The sequence below is a fragment of the Hyposmocoma kahamanoa genome, unplaced genomic scaffold, assembly GCF_003589595.1.
Source record: "Hyposmocoma kahamanoa isolate Upper Pololo Valley unplaced genomic scaffold, ASM358959v1 62, whole genome shotgun sequence".
NCBI classification, from domain to species: Eukaryota; Metazoa; Arthropoda; class Insecta; order Lepidoptera; family Cosmopterigidae; genus Hyposmocoma; species Hyposmocoma kahamanoa.
This window is the reverse complement of record NW_020653850.1, coordinates 16451658-16470853: the sequence shown is the minus strand read 5'-3', so window position 1 is coordinate 16470853 and position 19196 is coordinate 16451658. Positions and strand designations below refer to the sequence as shown.

The following is a 19196-nucleotide window of genomic DNA, read 5'->3' as shown; positions in this document are numbered from 1 at the left end:
CTTCATTGGGTTCGTGATATGGAGCATCGTTTCTCAGAATCGCATCCAGCTCCATCAATCAATATAAGTCATTATCAAACTTACTTCAAAACCGGATCCACATTCTCAGTACTAGTAGATTCCCCAACCAGATATCTGAGCGAGGCGTCGACGTTCGCGTTCTCCACAATGCTAAAGTGCATTATCTCCGGTGGGATCATCACCGTCTCGCCTTCTGTACAATCGATTGCTAGGAAATGGCCTACAATCACACAAAAAAACGCATTGTAGCTAGCATATATTTTACATATATCAGAAATAAGACGTCAAAATAAAAAAACCTAACCACTTTGGACCGTTCTTAAGCCGCTTTTGTATTTATCTGACGTGACGTGTCGTGATGCGCTCTGACGTTATGGCTAGCGTTCACATCTATATGTAGTGTCCTCACGCCTACTGACGATATTTTGAAACAATACCGTCGCGGCTCTCTCAGAGTTCATACTGCGCTGCGCTGCCCGCCCCCGCCTCACCCGTCCTGACGCAGATCGGGATCGCTTCTGATGCGACACAACACAAGCCGTCACGTCAGATTGGGACACAGTGATACACATAACCATATTAAATGTATGAAACCGATACCGTTCTGACGCATCAAGACACGTCAGATAAATGTAAAACCGGCTTCATGGTAAGCGGTATAAATTGGAATTTGAATATTATATGTCGAGCTTGACGTGCACTTGACCTTGTACCTGATTGGTTAATTTTTGACATTGACATTTTATTTCTTTGAAGAATAAAAGTATTAAAAAAATTAAAAATAGTTGTGTTTATACAAATTGAATATTTTTATATCCCTACGCTTTTATAAATATAACATAATACTAATGCTTGTTAAAACACGTAACCGCTTTGGTGATTTGTAGAGCTGTGTGAATGTGGTAGCACGATGAGTGAGCAAGACCACACACAATGACATGTGCATAAAGATTTTATTACACAATATATCTATCTAGAGGAGTAAAAAAACAACTGCAAGCCAAAAAGACTATAAAATACAATTAAATTAAGAATATGTAATGAAAATGGTAAAACTATAAGATTATAAATAAATTTATGATAAACTACCCCTTCTTATGTTATGCCAATTGGAAAAATTCTTTCTTCGATTGAAAAAATGATGACGGAAAGAAAAAATCTAAAAAATATATTATATCATTCTATATGTATAAAAAAATAAACTTTTCAACTTGCTAGTGGGCCGGCCGTAGTCAATTTTCGCATGTAAAATTGAATAGTATTATTTTATAAATATGTACATAGGTCTAATTTAATGTGAATAAAACTTTACTTTTTATAAATTTTAACACAACAGTACTAGCAATTATGTCTCTTGCACACAATTGAAAAGATCTGCATTGTTATTTGTTATAATAATTTAAATTTCTGAGACCATATAACCATAGTATATGACAAGTAGTGTAAATTCATACAAAACAAACACAGCAGCGCGGCTTCTAGGCACGCCCGTCGCGCACGGGCGCGCACATTCACATAATCTCTCAGTGTACTCGAGTTGTACATCCCGCGGGTCGCACGCGCTAATAATTACAAAGTTGAAGCGTTCGCTCGGTGGTTAACGTACAATTCTGTGTTAATTTTTTTTTATGTATAAATGTATTATTACGTATGTATATACAAACTCACATTTCATTTATATTTCATGATCCTACTCTTTTAATGGAGATACTAATGCGCTATGCTAGTATAAAAATATGAACATGTAAGTATTATAAGTATAAGTATTTGACAAAGATTATTTCAATATAGCACGAGAACACCATCATGAATGCTTTAATTTCTTCAAATTTTGTTTTGCAACCTGTGTGTACAACTAACATATTATTGTGACAACCCTACGCGTATAGCAGCGTGTAAGCATTGACACGCCGAATAGGCGCGGGTTGCACTATATATTACAAATGTTTTCCAACAAAAAAGTTCCATAAATTTAATGTACTTAAGTATGCTTACCAGTAATCATCAATATCCAATGTAAATCTTCGAAGAGGCTGACAAGCTGTTCTCCTCCGCTGACTGGCAGTTTGCCCATATGCATGAGTTGCAGTTGGCTTTCCAGTCTACGAAACGACAAAAGATTATGGATATCCTTTGTTCGTTTTCTAATATTGGCATCAGTATATGTATAAACCTTAATAGCTCGTAACATGACAATTCTGTCAACCGCGTTAGCGTTATTTATTTAAAAAATTAACAAACGACCTAAATTACATATTAGAAGTGTACTCTATTACGACCAGTTGCAGATTTTCTATGTAGATTATGTTATGGTAAGATAAATAGCAATAGGAATATGCGAAAGGTGAAAACAAAACAAATAAAATAACACTTATTGTGTCGTTTTGAGATTGTTAGAGCCGTAAGGCACGCCTACCTCCCGACGCCGCCGAAGCATTCCTCCAGTTCCCAGAAACCTACGCGTCTGGAGGGATCGAAGAATGTCTAACTCATTCTCTACTAGCTCTCCGTGTAGCGGAGATGTCGGTCACAGTGTCCTGCGACAACATCCGGACGTAGATGCCAACGTAAAGGGCAATTCACGTGCCCCCGTCAGACGCCCGTGAAGGTTTATAACTGGCGGAGGGCTTGGCCCGGACGCCTGCTGTACCCTCGTCTACAGGCGAGCCCGTAGTCTCCCCTATCTCTCGGGTCAGTAGATAAGGATAGTCGGTTAAACAGTTAAAACTCACCTCTTACTCCGATCCTGCAGTAAGGTGAACAACACATGTGAGCAATGTGCTGGCGCCTTTCTAGCAATAGCGCCAATGGTCAAGAGAACGTTAGCATGCAGTTTTCTCTCGTCCTCCTCAATGTCATCTTTGATATCATCCGCGCATCCGTCGCTGCTTTCCGTTCCTCTGTAAGAAAATAAAATTTTAATCAAAACTGCTGCTTTCTGTGTGGGACACGGACTACGTAGTGCCTTAGCTCCTGTAAAGTTCAGAACTGTTCACGCAACGAGTGTGATGACGATGAATAGCGTTACGTATTGATATGATATGATATTCTACTAATTTGATGTATCTCTTTTGGTTTAGCCATCGTAAGATAATATAACAACATAATCTCAGTACAGAGTACTAAAAAAAACCGACCTCAAAAGTACGTGGAATTACGTCTATTTCCTAAGTTTCATTGAAATATCCCCTAGTTCGCCACTATACAGGACTGGTACTGGAGATAATAAAAATAGGTTCTCACTACAACACTACTCAAAGTATATCGAGATAAAAACGCCTTGAATTGGAGAAATAGCAGAATCAACTAAATAATTGCTAAAAGTAATTGCTCCTAAATTAAAGTTAGGCGCTATTTATAAAAATGAATCTTCATGCGTGAACAGCCACCCTTTGAGGTGGATGATTTTCTTCAAAATGAAATGGGACCACTACGGAAATACCCCCTTTCCAACAAAAAAAGAATCATGAAAATCGGTTCACAAATACCAGAGTTATCGCGTAACATACATACAAAAAAAAAAACAAACAAAAAAAAGAACATACGGTCGAATTGAGAACCTCCTCCTTTTTTGAAGTCGGTTAAAAAAAGAAACTACCCCCACCACATTATTTTGATTATTTTTTAAAGTCTATGGACTCTCCCACAATCAAGACCAATCTAACAACACCTCATATATCAAAATCCATCAAGTTTAGGCTGTACAGCGTGAAAAAGAAATGGACATACATACATACACTTGAAAAACATAACCCTCCTTCTCACGCAGTCGGTTAATAAACCTTAAGTAAATGAAACATACTGTAACTTGTCTTTACTACTAAAATGTTATTGCTATGTTTCGTTTACCTAGTCCCATCTGGCGGCGCCAACCGGCATTGCAAATAGGTATTGAAGATTTCTATGCACGGATTAACCAGCGTTTCGTTAGAGTATCCATCCGTGTCGTGAACTAATGAGCTCCAAGTGTGCAAGAACTTGTTTAAAGATTCTCTCCAAACTGTGTCATCGTTGACCTGAAGAAAATATATTTGTATTACTCATATTATTTCATTAACGTATTGTAAGACAAAGAACAGACATGAATAAATAAAATGTAAAGTAGTTCTTTTTTGTTGCCTAGTAATATTTATAATTTTTAAATGTCACGATGTTTTACTATCATGATATTCAATTATTTTCTGTGAAATTACTCCACTACTTTGTTATAATTATTATAACAAAGATCGAATTTTTCTTAGTGTTTACTAACAAAAATTCTTTCGATCTGGCTGGATTTTAACCAGCAATAGTAATATTTAACTAAGAGCACTGTCAGAACAGAAGCTATTTGATATTGTTGCTATCTCTTTCAATCGTGACGCGAGACAGGGTGAGACAGCACTCTTATTGCAATGTTTTTCGCACTCATGTGCAAATTATTAATATCAATTACTTTAAATGAGGAAGGAAAACATATTACGTGAATGTTGACATATCTGCCTATATGTAGAGATATAACGTCATAAAGCTAATTTTAGAGGTAAACATATATTTGTAGAACTGAGAAGATCCTGATTATGAAGTTTTAAACTGCCTGCCTGACCAGGCCACTCAGTTAGGCATTTTGCCGTTTGATGCTCATATAAATAATATGATAGATCAAACTTTACAATGCAATTGATTTATTACTTATTTATATCTATTGAATTTTTTTTTCAGTGTTACTATCTTGCATAGTTAACAAGAACTTCGGTTTATTTTGGCAGAAAATTACGAATGTATGAGCCTAAATATAAACTTTATATGCATAAAATATATAAATAACAATACATTTGTAAGTAATTAATAACAATAATTTAAACAAAATTCGGTTTCTAGATTGTGTCTCCAAACATTGCAGCTTGATAAGTAAATATGCAAAATATGATCTGATGTTTGTGTGGAGTGTAATTGCTAAGCCATTCTCACATGTTAAGTCAACAATTTTTAAAAACTTACTCCTTCCTCGATAACAGCACCTCTGATACAATGACAAGTCAATGTCTTCAAATTCTGCAAAAATGCTGGTGGTGTGGCTGCAATCATCGAAGGCGAAAAGAACTGTACCAACTTTCGATATATATCAGATATTCCCAGCATTTCTCTTTCAACTGGCTGAATGTATGCCATCATGTTCAAGAAGCTATTCACATAGTTCTCCAAATATTGTTGTTTCAGGTTACTGGCTGATACAACTACACCACACAAGCTGGCCAGCTGCACTAAACAGGTCAATGAAGGACTCGCTAAATCTGGATTGGACCTCACGTACATGTGAATCTCAAAGAACAGCGCTATCAATTCTGGTTGCATTATAGTGTCCCTCCAATTTAGACTTAAACGTAAAGCTGGAGTGTCACTTTCGAAAATAGCCTCAAAAGCGCCTATTAGCCGCTTAGACAGCAGGGGTGATACATGGCTCCAGCACAGTACAGTTTCTACAATAGTCAACAGTTGTTTGGTCAACATAGCCTGCTCTCCCTCGGGACGGTGACCTGAACGGACAATTTGTTCCAACACTCCTACAGTAAATCGAAATATCCTCTTTAAATCTAGAGCCTCAAATGATTTCTTTAGTCTGAAATGAACTTCCCATATCATACCAACATCAGCCGACTTTACAGTAATTGCGTATTCTTGCATTATAGCTAAAATCAAGGAACAGGCCAATTTCTGTTGATTTATTGGTGAGCTGAGAATAATCTTTTCTAATTCAGTAAGCAAAGCTTTTCTCTCTCTCCCTCCATCATCTACACTACCCCTCTTGATTATTATAGCAATGGTCTGAAAAACACATTATTTTATTTATTTACAAATAGAGTCGCCTCCAAGGAACTTTTAATTGTTTAACTATTACTTTGTTTTTAGTAATCTTAGTACAACATTAACATGTATATCTCAATCCATAAAGATTAAATATGTCTCATCATCATCATGACAAGGTTAATGAAAAGAAAAAATATAACAAGGGTTTGCTCAGTTTTTATTCCTCTAATAAGTAATTGATTTGGGGACTAGTCTTACCTGCAAAAGCTTCTCTCTCAAAAATGGAGGTGTATCTTTTCTCAGAAGATAATTTAGTAAGTATTCCCTGAGTGAAGAAATGTCACTTTCAGATAGTAAGCTCCACTCCCTGATAAGTGCTGATTTTAGTAAGCCAGCTGCTTCAAAAAGCACATAGTCCGATGTAGACTTTTCTAAAATTTCTCTACAAAGTTGATAAGGGTTTTTGGTGCTCCTGAACTCCAAGAACACGCTCTCCGCATGGTGCCGCTGCTGCGAGTTCACCAGATTAGGTGGCGCCTACGAAAACGACACGATACGTTTTGGAGAATAATTTTATATGACACAAAAGTAGAATTTTAAGACACAGAGATGGTTTACTAATAGCTAAGAGTAAATAAATTCTAAGTAAATGTAATTATCGTTGCATTTACATTCACAAAGAAAATTTTGAACATTGAAATCTTTGTCTTACCAAAAGCATTTGAGCAGCGGCCTCCAGTGTTTGTATAGCGGAGTTATCCATTGTCAATGACGATTGTAGAAACTTTCACACCAAAAAGATGAATTAGATAATATACACGTGCTACCACTTAATTATATTTTATGTTAAACTGACCCAAAAGTCACATAATTAAAGAAAAAAACGACCAAAATATTACACGAATTTTCGATAATTTTACGTCGCCCATCGCGATGACAACCAAATTGACACAGACTATAAAATTTCAACATCAGATGATTGTCAAGAAAAACTTTTTTACATGGTAACATCACAGTACCTATTTCATTTCACGACTTTCTTGACGGATTTTATAAGTGATTTTTGCGCGGCGTGGTCGAAAGTTGTCGAAAGTCGTAGTATAATTTACCAAAATATGTAAATTTTTTTGTAACCAAGTATACTGAAATCTTTCATTAAAAAAGACCGACTGAAAATAAAACTGCATAAGTCAATATTTATTTTAAATGTGATGAACCTTTTTTTTGTTAGTCCGGTGGAATCTGCTTACAAATACCCCGGCCCCGCGGGGGCAGAGCTGGGGTGATATGGGAATGGACTGAACCCTGAAGGGGAGTAGCCCGACCGCACTAAACCCCCGGAGTGTTCCTCCTCTCCGCTGTAGGTGGGGGTACGGGTACGCTAACGCTATTGCACTCGTCCGCGCCCCCACCAACGATGGCCGCGCGCTGCGCAGCCCCTCCTCGGGAAGGGAGACACATCGGTCCCCCGACTCCGAATGTGAGGCTCGCCGAACCCCAGACGAGTCTTCCCGGGCCCCTCCATGCTGGGCAACGCACTCCCCCGAGTCCGCTGCCCAAGGGCCACGGGGGGGCCAGGACAGCATCCACTCAACCGTGAAGTTCAGCTGCTCTCCTAGCTCCCGTGGCGGATCTGATGGCAGGCTCCGCCGCAACACCTAACGCGCATCCACGCGGACGTAGGTACATGACATTGTAACTCCAGAGATATTTATTTATGTTTATGTGTTGGATTTTTTGATTATCTAAGAGATTAGACTTTAAGAACCGTTTGGAACATAATATGACTCATTTTTTGATAATTTTGTGGATTGGATCCTTTTTGCTTAACTACGTCCAATTGATTATGGTTACAAGCGCGTATAGGGCCTAGAAACTTAGGGTCGTATTTTAGAACTCTATTCAATGCTCAAGTCAGGATTGCACTGGCAACACAAGCACTGGAAATACGACCCTAATGGCAGGGACTGGAGTATGATATCAAGTGCTTTAAACCATACTCAAATCCTAACTTGAGCATTGAGTAGAGTTCTAGAATACGACCCTTAAACGTATCACATTATGTACTTCCTCACACAGGCGAAGATTGCAATACCTAATTTGATAAAAATTAATACATTGTATATGTATAAATTTGGTTATCCGGCGAGCAGGCCGCCCCACTACAGCGAGGATTGTTCCGGTCTTTGCATTCTAGTTACTGTCATACATTCTAGTTACTAGAACAGCTTAGAACTTTGCCATTTCACTAGGCCTCACGTAATTGGTAAAACAACGTGCGTTGATGAGTGACAAAGTCCGACCTCAGTCTCAGACTCCACTTGGAATACCGTGTCAAAGCGGCTATGGTATAGGTATATGAATTAAGAGACTGCGATGAGATTCGTATTTATTTATTTATTTATTCATTTGCATTAGTAGACACGTTACATTTAAAATGTTACATGCACCCAATAAGGGTATAACAAAATGATTAGTCTTATAAAATAAAATTAAAATTAATAATATAATTTGAATAAAAGAATTAAAATTAAAAATACAATTTGAATACAAGAATTAAAATTATTAATAGGTAATACAATTTGAATACAAGAATTAAAATTAATAATACAATTTATTGAATGCAAGTTAATGGTTTACACAAGGGAAGCAATATTACTTACTTGAAAGTATCTTCAAAATATTCATTAACTGAGTAATAGCATTTCTGATTTAGTAATAATTTGGGTTTATTACAAAATGTATAGTTTCTTTCTATTGTTTTTAATGTGTCAGGTAATTTGTTATATATTTTTACTGCTCTATAATGTGAGCTATTTCGATACATTTCGACACGGTGTGTTAGTAAATCTAAGTTGGTATTTCGGCGATCACTTTTAACAAATTCAAAATTATTAATATTTTTCCTTAAAAATTTTATTGTTTCCATTAAATATATTCAAGTAAGTGTGAGTACATGTTCTTTTACAAAAATTGTTTTGCAGCTATTTCTGGGTCGGATATTATAGATTATACGAATACACTTTTTTGTATAATAAAAAGATCTTTGGCGTCAGTACTGTGGCCCCATAACAAAATACCGTACCGGAGCCAAGCAAACGCATAGGTGTAATAGGCTGTCTGGGCACACTCTACTTGTGCGTTACATTTTAATACAGATAGTGCATATAGATAAACTGTGATAATTTGGTCTTTATGTTTTCAATATGTTTTTTCCAGTTTAGAGGAGTATCTATTGTCAATCCTAATAATGTGAAATGTTCTACTTCTTCAATATGTAAATAAGTTGTTATTGGGGGTGTGTTAGTTGTTCCACCTCCACGCGTGCGAAGTTCTTGAGTAGTCTGTGATGACATGTTGTCACAGAATGCCCAAGGATGTAGCCGTTACACCCTGGGGCCAACACTGACAACTCTCGGCTTCAGTCCGAGTCGTACCATTGAGGGAAGTGATCAACACGGCCCGGCCATGCGTTTATGAGGATGGACCATGGCAAGTGGTGGGTCGGTCTTAATTTACACCCTCCTGCGTTCATGCCTACGCAGTTGAGCGACGTACGCAGGGATGAAGGAATCCTGGGGGGGCTGAGCCCGAGCGGGGTGGGGACCCCGGCAAGCAATACGCCTTCTTCGGCCCTGATTTCCTGCTAAACGGTAGCCCTGTGACTAGCCAACACAGGGAAACGGCAATGGGAAATGGTGGGAAATCAGGAGAGTGAACACAAGAACACTGCAACATGGATTCTGCAGATCAACTAAAATCATTCAATCACCCAAAACCGGTGGTACTGGAGAGGAAACCCAAAAGTGCCCCATCAAGCACAAATTTAAACGTACAGCAGCGCCCTACGGTGATTCGTAGGCCAAAGGGGAAACCCCAAGGCCAACCGCGTACCGATGCCAGTGCTGGCCCTACACCAGCGGTAATGGCCCGAGCCTTGTGCTCCGTGGTCCCCGCTCAGACACCTGGCTCTGCATCGCAGAACTCAACACATACAGCCCTTGAGGCAAGCCCAAAACCACGGCACCCATCCACAAGGAAGGGGAAAGTGGCCAGGGCGAGCGAGCACCTCTCACTCCCCGCACGCACCGCATTCCCTGTGAGAGCAGGGTACGGACGCCCTTTTTTTTTTTTTTTTGACGGGGGGGAAATCTTTATGGATACCCCTGAGCCCAGGGAGACTCAGGGGCTATGTGGGGACTCTCCCTCCAGACTGGAGGGCCTACCCCACTAAAACCCCCCCGGGTTTCCCTCTCGCCGGTTGAGTCGGCGCCGTGGGATCAGTGAACATTCACCACGACGCCGCCCGGCAGGGGTCGGACGCCCTACCCGAAAGAACAAACGGGGTCGACTCCGAGAGTGTGAGCGCCGCAATATGAAGGAAAATCCGAAAGAGGGAGAGGCGCGGCCCCCAGCGGTTGACGGGAATGATGCAGAGGCCGCGTTAGTGCGGCCCACTGGACCGAACTCGCACGCTCCTGGAAGGGCCCCCCTCCCTCCAAGAAACAAACAAACACACAAGGCACAGAGGTCCTCGACCTATGCCAAATGTGCCCGTCTCGACGAGACATTTTCTCCAAGAGGCGAGCACAAAAGGCAAAAAGTCGAGAAGCCTGCCCCGTCCAGAACGTATGATCACTTCGGTCAAGACTGGTTATATAAGGATTGTGGTGGTAAGCCTACCTGAAGACTGGTATTCCGTGGGGCATGGCCGGCGCTTTACTTTTTAGTTGGGCACGGTCTACCTCCGATTCAGGTCAAGAAGAGGATTATACACGGATGTGCTGCCTGAGAAGGCGAGCACATCGAGCAATAAAACGGATGAAAAGGGCCCTCCCTGACCCCCGTCCTTGTGGATGTCGCCAGCCATACGGTGGCGTCCAATAGTGAGGACGAGTGTGTGTCGGCGATGGGAGGCATCTGTCTGAGCGAGGATAAGGACGACGAACTGCTATCGGCTGATGGCGGTGTCCCCCTCGCCCAATAATTGTACTGTCATCCAGTGCAACCTCCACCACAGTCAGACCGCAACGGTTCAGGTTAGGAAGTGGTTGGAGGCAAACGACACAGCCGTGGCGCTGATTCAGGAACCGTGGATCGGCGCCCGCGGCCAAATAAATGGACTCTTACATCTGAGAGGTAAGCTATTATCCACTACTATCTCAGATAAACCACGGACATGTATATATTACTCAAACAATTTATACATACAGCCACTAATACAATTCTGTTCCAGAAACCTGTGCGCCGTAAAGCTTTTAGCTGACGCGGCCACGGGCCTGCCTGAAGTGGTGTTCGCTTCTTGTCTATATGGCGGAGACTGATGTGCTACCACCACAGGAAATGGTACAGCTAATCAACCACTGCGAGCAGAACGGCCAGCACATTGTCGTGACAATGACATGACAATCACGAAAATTTAAAATTACAGTAAAATTATTATTTGTTTTATAGATAGTCATAATCGTAACTCCCATAATAAAAATAACCCACTTAGTGTTTTATTAAATCAATTATAACAATCGGTCGCTTTATCTCCTGATTTGCCACCATTGTACATACGTACTTTTACCTGTCTCTCGATGGCCAGAAATTTTCATCGAATGAAGAAATCGTAACCGCAGCAAATAATTTACAAATTTCAAAATTTACATAAACTTACTATCTTTATAAAATTAAAAACATACACAGAAAAATTAATGAAGAAGTCGAAGGAGCAGTAAATTAGTATTTTGAAGACCTTATAGAATTTATTTAAAAACGATGTAGAACCTTTCGAAAGCAGTTGAAGAAATACTTACAGCTAGATAGAGCTTAACATCGAAAACTATTTTTTGGGTATTTTATTTTCTTATTAGACCGCGAACTTTTTAATCCCCTGTCACACCATTGTTTAATTCATAAATTACCTCTGCAAAGTAATCTCTTACTAATATCTTCCGCGTCTTGGCCACAGTACTTGCCATCCAAGTACTTATACATATTTTAAATATTGAAAATAGGAAATTCCACCTAAAGAAAACTTCACTTTATTTGTAACCTTTATTTGTAAAAAAGTAACCCTAAGATTTTTAAGTATTTTATGGGAATCGGGACTAGAAATGAGAATAAAAAGAAGAGTGCATTTGACCGATGAGCATATATGAAAGTACGTGTTGATGTGTGTCAGGACCGTAGCAAATGGAAGACTGTTGTCTCTGCCTACTCCGACATATTCCTCTATTTTATTTTACTTTCACATCTAACAAGATACTTTATAAAGGCATTTCTATGAAAAGTAATAATATAATTATGTGCTAGACAACCACACTAATTACCTAATTTCAAACTAAGGAATCTACTCTGAGGCACATCCCAGAACACCCAGACCAGAACTAATTCAGAAAACTTCCGTTTTCCAAATTGGTCGAATCGAAAATCGAACCCAGGAAGCGTCCACTATGCAAAACATCGAGTCGTCAATAAAAAAATTCGCAAAGAAAGTTACGATAATCGTTTTCTTGAGAAAACTATTTAGTAATATCTAAGGTCAGGTATTAGGTACTAACAGTGTACTCCTAGTTATAGCTCTTTAAACAATGAAGGGCTCAGAATGGTAATTGTGCCTCAGGTTTAGTTTTCTTTTTCCCCTTTATAAATTTCAAATTAACAAGTGTGTCAACTATTTATGTTAAGTTACAATTAACTTACAATTGTTGTATAAAAAAGTAATTTGTAAGTAATTTTCTGTTTGTTGTAAGTTTTTGTAGAAGAATTGAAAATCTTCTATTTCAGTTGAAATCTCCTCTGAAGCTCCTCAGTAGTAATCCACTACGATCAGAAACTGCACTCATTTGAACTATAACTTTAAATACAAATACAGTCTTCAAAAATGTTTGCAATAACTACCAATCACAAAATATGCCTACCAGTGGTTAAGTACGTGCTTAGAGTAAAACTGGTTTCTAATACCAGCCATCTTAGCATAAAATTATAAAAAGTCAACAAGTAGATTACAAACATACTGGAAAATAATTTTGTTATTCACTATCCATTGCAAATTTTTCTTTCATGTTCTAGTTTTTCAAGTCTCCTCTCAAATATATCTTTGTTCAGTTTATGCATGCACAAAAATTGCCCATTCAGAAATAGAACTGGAATATCATGCCTATAAAGTCTTAACCATCTCAAGTTTTCTTTCTTTGTAATATCAACCTTTTCTATGAGTATTCTGTCTTTATAAGGTTTTAGTTCATCCATCACTAAGTCACACAATGAACATGGATCTTTGGTATAGAAAGTCAAAACAGATGGCCCATTAAAATCTTCTGTCCTGCAAAGAAAATTGGTAATGACAGAAAAACTACTTAAAAACATTTTGTAGCCGATTTATTGACCAACCAAACCATAAAATACAAAACAAAAAATGTTATCATGTAGGATTTATTATTTACATAATCTGTCTTATATAAATCTTTTATATATTATTACAACAATTGAGCTTAAAGCTATGGAATCTTATAAAATGTTCACTGTTATACAGCAAATAAGTAAAAAGGCACCACAGGTAAGACTACATCATACAAGAGTGCTACTGTTATGAACACATTTATCTTCCTTCTATTTTACAAAGTAAGATTATTAAATGAGTTACATTATAAAGTGGTAAATACGATTAAAAAATCTTTCATGAGCTATTATATTATGCCCTGGTAGAATTTATTTTAAAGTAGAAGGAAAACTCAAATAATAAATTTGCCGAGAAAAACCTACTTACAATTTTTCAAGCATAATAGATGAAGCTCCACCACCACCATTACAAATAGCTGCTACTCCTTTTTCACCCTTCTTCAGTGCATGGCACAAATGTACTACAAGTCTGGCTCCCGACATGCCAATAGGGTGTCCCAAACTCACAGCTCCTCCATGTACATTTAATTTCGCAGGGTCTAATCCAAGGATTTTCTGATTTGCAACTGCTACAACACTGAATGCTTCATTGATTTCCCAGAGAGCTACATCCTCTTTCTTTACCCCAGTTTGTTTGAGTAGTTTTGGGATAGCAACTGCAGGAGCAATAGGGAAGTCAATGGGGTCACATTCTCCATCTGCAAACCCTACTATCCTAGCTAGAGGTTTGATTTTTAGTCTCTCTGCTGCATCAGCTGTCATTAGTATTAAAGCTGCAGCACCATCATTCAACGTTGAGGCATTTCCAGCAGTGACTGTACCATTTTCCTTTTGGAATACTGTTGCAAGTTTATTGAATTTTTCAAAGTTCACTTTTTTGTATTCTTCATCCTCAGTAAATAACACTGGTGCACCTCTTTTTTGTGGCACTGGGACTGGTACAATTTCATCAGCAAAAACTTTAGCTTGGTATGCTGCTTCACTTCTCTTGTAGCTAGAAATAGCATATTCATCTTGTTGCAATCTTGATATTTCTAGTTTTTTAGCTGTGTTCTCAGCACAATTTCCCATGTGGAACTTATTGTAAACATCAGTGAGGCCATCAAAAACTATGCCATCAACAAGTTGCATGCCACCATATGTGGTCTCACCTCTCTTCAAATAGAATGGTACATTTGACATAGATTCCATTCCTCCAGCTAAGATGATATCCTGGGCTCCAGTTTGGAGGCCTTGGGCTGCTAACATGACAGATTTCATGCCTGATGAGCAAACTTTGTTCACTGTTGTGCAAATAGTGCTTTTTGGAAGACCAGCAAATATAACAGCTTGGCGGGCAGGAGCTTGCCCAAGGTTGGCACCACACACATTGCCAATGTATACCTAAAGAAAAATTAAAATATTTAATAACAAACCAATTTTAAGAGTATGTTCAGTTACACAATGTTCAATTTACATGATGAGTAAGTAGAAAATACATTTGTAAAATAAATTACCATTTAATACTTTTTTAATTAGTTTTACATCTCGAAACGTTAATTTTGTGTAATTGGGTATGTAGCAAATTTTTTTTATTTATCAAACATTCTTTCTTATCTAAACTAATTAATCATATGATAAGAAAATCAAGGTGGTATTGAATTTTAAACAAGGGACAGCTGAGTTCAAAGCTAAGTGGAATAAACACTATGGAATCCAATAACTGTTTAACTGTGAAATAACTGTAAATCAACGGTGAAAGTAGCCAGCATCAATTAACCTCTTTAATTTCTTCCATAGGAATGCCGGCTCTTTCGATGGCTCCTTTAACGGCAACAGCGCCCAGTTCAGTGGCTGAAAGGCTCGCTAGGCTGTTCCTGAAGGATCCGATGGGTGTCCTCACTGCCGACGCGATCACCACCTCGTTGAGGGAAACCTTCGACGAGTACGCCATCGCTTTCAGAAACTATCAAACAAAAAATCTTATATTAAGTCAATTTATTTGTTCTTTAGCCAATTATTGGAAATGTAATAAGCAAACTGGTTCGCTGAACCTGCTGTTATGAGTCCGCGTGAACGACTGCCGACGGAAGCACACGAAAACAATGTTTATAGTACCACGAACCTGCGTTGGGTGCATTTTCATGCTAATTATCCTAGTTCCTTTCAAGAAAATCATGATTTAAAATTTAGAAAGCAACACAACACATGAAATATACACTACAAGCGCAAACGGAGACGATAAATGGACAAATAAGTCTATCTTATCTCAATAAATTACAAATATGACGATTTACATAAACTAATCTTTATAAAATTAAAAATATACACAGAAAAATAGACTTTAACACTACGGAGTAAAATAGATTTTAGTACTAAGAATGGCACAAAACGTATTGTTTAATCTTGACCCTTACTTCGATATTTTTAATAAACTCTTTAGTTAATAAGTTAAAAAGAGCCAGCACTAGTCAAAATAAAATGTATATTTTCTTTCTATCTCATATTGTGATGTTATTATTCACTTGTTTTATCCTCAAAAACGTTTACTATAAGTTCGGAAGCTCATTGGCGGTTTTTCCAAGGTCGCCATGTTTTGGACCAATGAACAAAGAAATTCCCAAATGTCAATATCAGCTGTCAACTGTACAACCAATCACAGAAATTCTCAAATGTCAATGTCAGCTGTCAACTGTACAACCAATCACAATAAATGTTTAGTGCTGCCATCTCTCGCTACATTTGTTAGTTTCCGAGGAGCATTTACATTACTTGCCTGTAACACTCTACTTGACTACTTAGTTGCAACTTAACTGAATTCATGGGCAACATGTACGGTACATATACTGTTGGATAATTTTCCGAAAAATTTCAAACGATGGAAATTTTTCCGAAAATATTCCCAAAAATTGAAAAAAAAATTCGAAGGCACATATTACGTTCTACGTTTAGAAAATATCCTTTGAAGTTTTTTTTTGCGTGAATTATAAATTAAACTTGTATAGCTTAAAGTCACTTAGAGAAATACGAGATTTAAAATGACAACAGCGAAAAAACCTTCAACAACCACACTACCACCACCACCACCACCTGTTGTTGACTCCATCGTTTCCGTTCAGTAACTTTAACTTTTGACAGGTGTCAACGTCAAATGTGGAAAATTACAGGAAAAATATTGGAAAACATTACATTTTCTGTAAATATGATTTTTTGAAAGTGGAAATTTTTCTATGACCAAACACTAGGTACAGAGCACATCAACCATCACACTTTAGTCTGTTTTATATTCCATCCGGTATAGACTTCAATTTCGTCCTAAGGAGTCACCTCACTTATCGACACGGAATCCCATTTAGGCGTGTCCGCTTAGACTCCAGAATCTCCCGAAACAGCAGCGTGAAATAAGCATGGGTGGCGACGACGACGCGATGGCCGAACGACTACGAAGGTGCAAGTGCCACATTTCGCACCCCGCTATCTAAGACGATGTCTAAACCACCCTAACGACCACTCAATGCCCTAACAGGTACCATGTCCCATCGGCCCGATCAACCGCGTTGACTCCAGATTGGCTGTGCTACAAACGGTTAAACATGATTTCTTCAAGCCGAAGCTACGTCGATAAGTTGGTCAATTATTCATCAATTCTAAGACATAGCTAGATGTATACTTAATGTTATTTTGCTTTAAAATTTTGCTTGTATCTACACGCCCGCGCCGGCACCGTCTAGTGTTGGATCACGGAAAAGCTTCCATTTCGAAAAGATCACATTTTTTAGAAAAATAAATATTTTTCTGGATATTTTTTAATTATTTTTTCTTTATTTTTCCACATTTGACGTTGACACCTGTCCTGTTAAAAGTCAAAGTTACTGAACGAAAACTATGTAGTCAACAATAGGTCGTGGTAGGGTGGGTGTTGGAGATTTTTTTCGCTGTTGTAAAATCATTTTAAGTCTTATTTTTCTTTATGTGGTATTTAGCTATACAAGTTTATTTTATAATTCGTGCTAAATGAAACTTCAAAAGATATTTTTAAACGCAGAACATAATAATTATGAGCCTTCCAAATTACAATTTTCCAACTTTTCAAATTTTTCGGAAAAATTTCCACTATTTGAAATTTTTCGGAAAATTATTCAACAGTGACACCGTCATCATTTATAATTATATCATGTTATACTATATACCTAGGTAAACACGATATTTTACATGTAACTTTCTTAATATAATATGATATGATATATCTTTACGGGGTGGCATAATTATTCTCGGCAACGTTTACACACAAAAAGTACATACAATGAAACAAACGTACCTATCATACATCTTGCCTGCTGTACTAAATACAATAACAATGATTGTATAAACGAGGCTTCGTGATTGTGAGAAAAATAAATCTTATAGGATCGTGCATGAAGGATGGTTTTGTACGCTGCTCGTGTTTTCATTTGATGTTTTGCTAAACGGCAATTTAAAACAAATGAAAATCAATCTAATAAATTAAAATTTTGTCGTGTTACGTAGTGCTGTGAAGGAAATGAGTTAGAGCGTGTTTACTGTTTTTGTGGCGCAAGAAATAAAAAATCAGGTTAGTGTTTTAGATTTCTTTCGTCAATTTTATGTTTATGTACCGTTTCGGCTTCTCGTGCTACAAATTAATAGATGTTTTTGGAATCCTTTCACTGGCAACAATAGCCTCATCAGTAAAGTATGCAGGATGTACTCAGGTGGGGGTCATGAGACTATAATGAAAAGTCCTGGGAATTGTGTATATTCTGTGTAATTCTGTAGTCGTAACCATTTTTAATATGTAAAATTACTAACTGAATCAAGTGTAAAGTAGAAATTAATAAGTGTGTCATATTTGGTATGCCGATTTTTACAGTTACAATTTCGTGTGAAGTACGTATAAGCGTTTCTATAGGCTACCTTCGAGTTTCGTTAAAAACCGTATAAAAAACCGTGACTAATGGCACTAAACATGCTCTAGATAGCGAAAATAAAAAGCATGCAGATTATCTTGCATTTTATTTTAAAAAAATTCACTGTAATATTGACGATCAACACAGCCTATAGGCCTATAGGCCGTGTTGATCGTCGTTCTATAGCACTGCGAACCCGGGTACGATTGCCGGTAGGAACAATCGGGAAACAATATTTTTGAACTTGGTTCTGGTTTAATGATTCTGGGTAGTGCCTCGGAATGAATTTCATTGCACTGGCCTAAGTAAACAATCACAAATGTGTAAGACAATAACATCAATTACCTTATCTTGAACTAGGAAATACATTGATTTAAAAAATATCTTGGGTACCACTTAAAACTGTGATGATTTCATATGTGGATCAAACCTAAGACCTGATCATGAAGTCAGCAGTGTATATAACTACTGAACATGGTCATGAAGTAAAACATCTTGTTTGTGCTCTATTATTATTTAATTTAAAGATAAAAAAAACTGGTGTTTAAATTATTTCCTAAGTTATTTGTTGTGATAGTCTGGCACATTATTATATTAATAATAAATAATTTGCCAGTGTCATTGTTAACATTGTATACACTTTACATAGTTTTCTCCATTTATTGAATTCTTGATTTCTTACTTACTGTTAGATGTCTAGAACAATTAATATTAAAATTGAGATATAGATTGAAAAATGCAGAAAAAAAAAAGTTTTCACAATTATTATATTCTCACAGGACATTGGCGCAATCGCCATTTTTTGTATAATTTTTATAATAATATTAAACTACCGTACATAGTTATTTTTACTTGACATTGGCAAAATCATTGATTATTTCGATGGAGCCATAACATTTAAAAGAAGAAGAAGATAAGAACAATGGCTATTATGTATAATAAATTTATTTTCATAACTTTTATCCATTTATTTGGCTAGACCTAGATTTTTCCATACTGCCTCTTCATACATTAGTATCTATATTATGTAAAAAACTAGCTGCTGCCCACAACATATTCTGTGTAGAATAAGTTCTTAGTAGCCTATTGTACTTA

General features: G+C 37.5%; 2 protein-coding genes across 3 annotated transcripts in view; both read right to left on the bottom strand.

Annotated features, from left to right (window-relative positions):
• LOC113229793 (exportin-4-like) overlaps nt 1–6693 on the bottom strand; it is a 35432-nt gene extending 28739 nt beyond the window's left edge. The window contains exons 1-7 of the mRNA XM_026463475.1: nt 6521–6693; nt 6067–6345; nt 5002–5826; nt 3871–4037; nt 2754–2921; nt 2017–2123; nt 85–241 (exon numbers count right to left, since the gene is read on the bottom strand). Of these exons, the coding sequence (XP_026319260.1) occupies nt 85–241; nt 2017–2123; nt 2754–2921; nt 3871–4037; nt 5002–5826; nt 6067–6345; nt 6521–6571 (1754 nt within the window). The 5' untranslated portion in view covers nt 6572–6693. The remainder of the gene's footprint in view (nt 1–84; nt 242–2016; nt 2124–2753; nt 2922–3870; nt 4038–5001; nt 5827–6066; nt 6346–6520) is intronic.
• Nucleotides 6694–13090: 6397 nt separating this feature from the next.
• LOC113229488 (acetyl-CoA acetyltransferase, mitochondrial) lies at nt 13091–15445 on the bottom strand. 2 transcript variants are annotated; one of them, XM_026463091.1, is made up of 4 exons: nt 15302–15445; nt 14957–15142; nt 13565–14580; nt 13091–13115 (listed from the first exon to the last, which is right to left on the bottom strand). In XM_026463091.1, exons 1-4 carry the CDS (start codon nt 15353–15355, stop codon nt 13106–13108), a joined length of 1266 nt encoding a protein of 421 aa, XP_026318876.1. In that variant the 5' UTR covers nt 15356–15445; the 3' UTR covers nt 13091–13105. The 2 variants fall into 2 exon arrangements, with proteins under 2 accessions (XP_026318876.1, XP_026318877.1); XM_026463092.1 differs by lacking the exon at nt 13091–13115 and having other exon boundaries at nt 13226–14580.
• Nucleotides 15446–19196: the final 3751 nt, after the last annotated feature.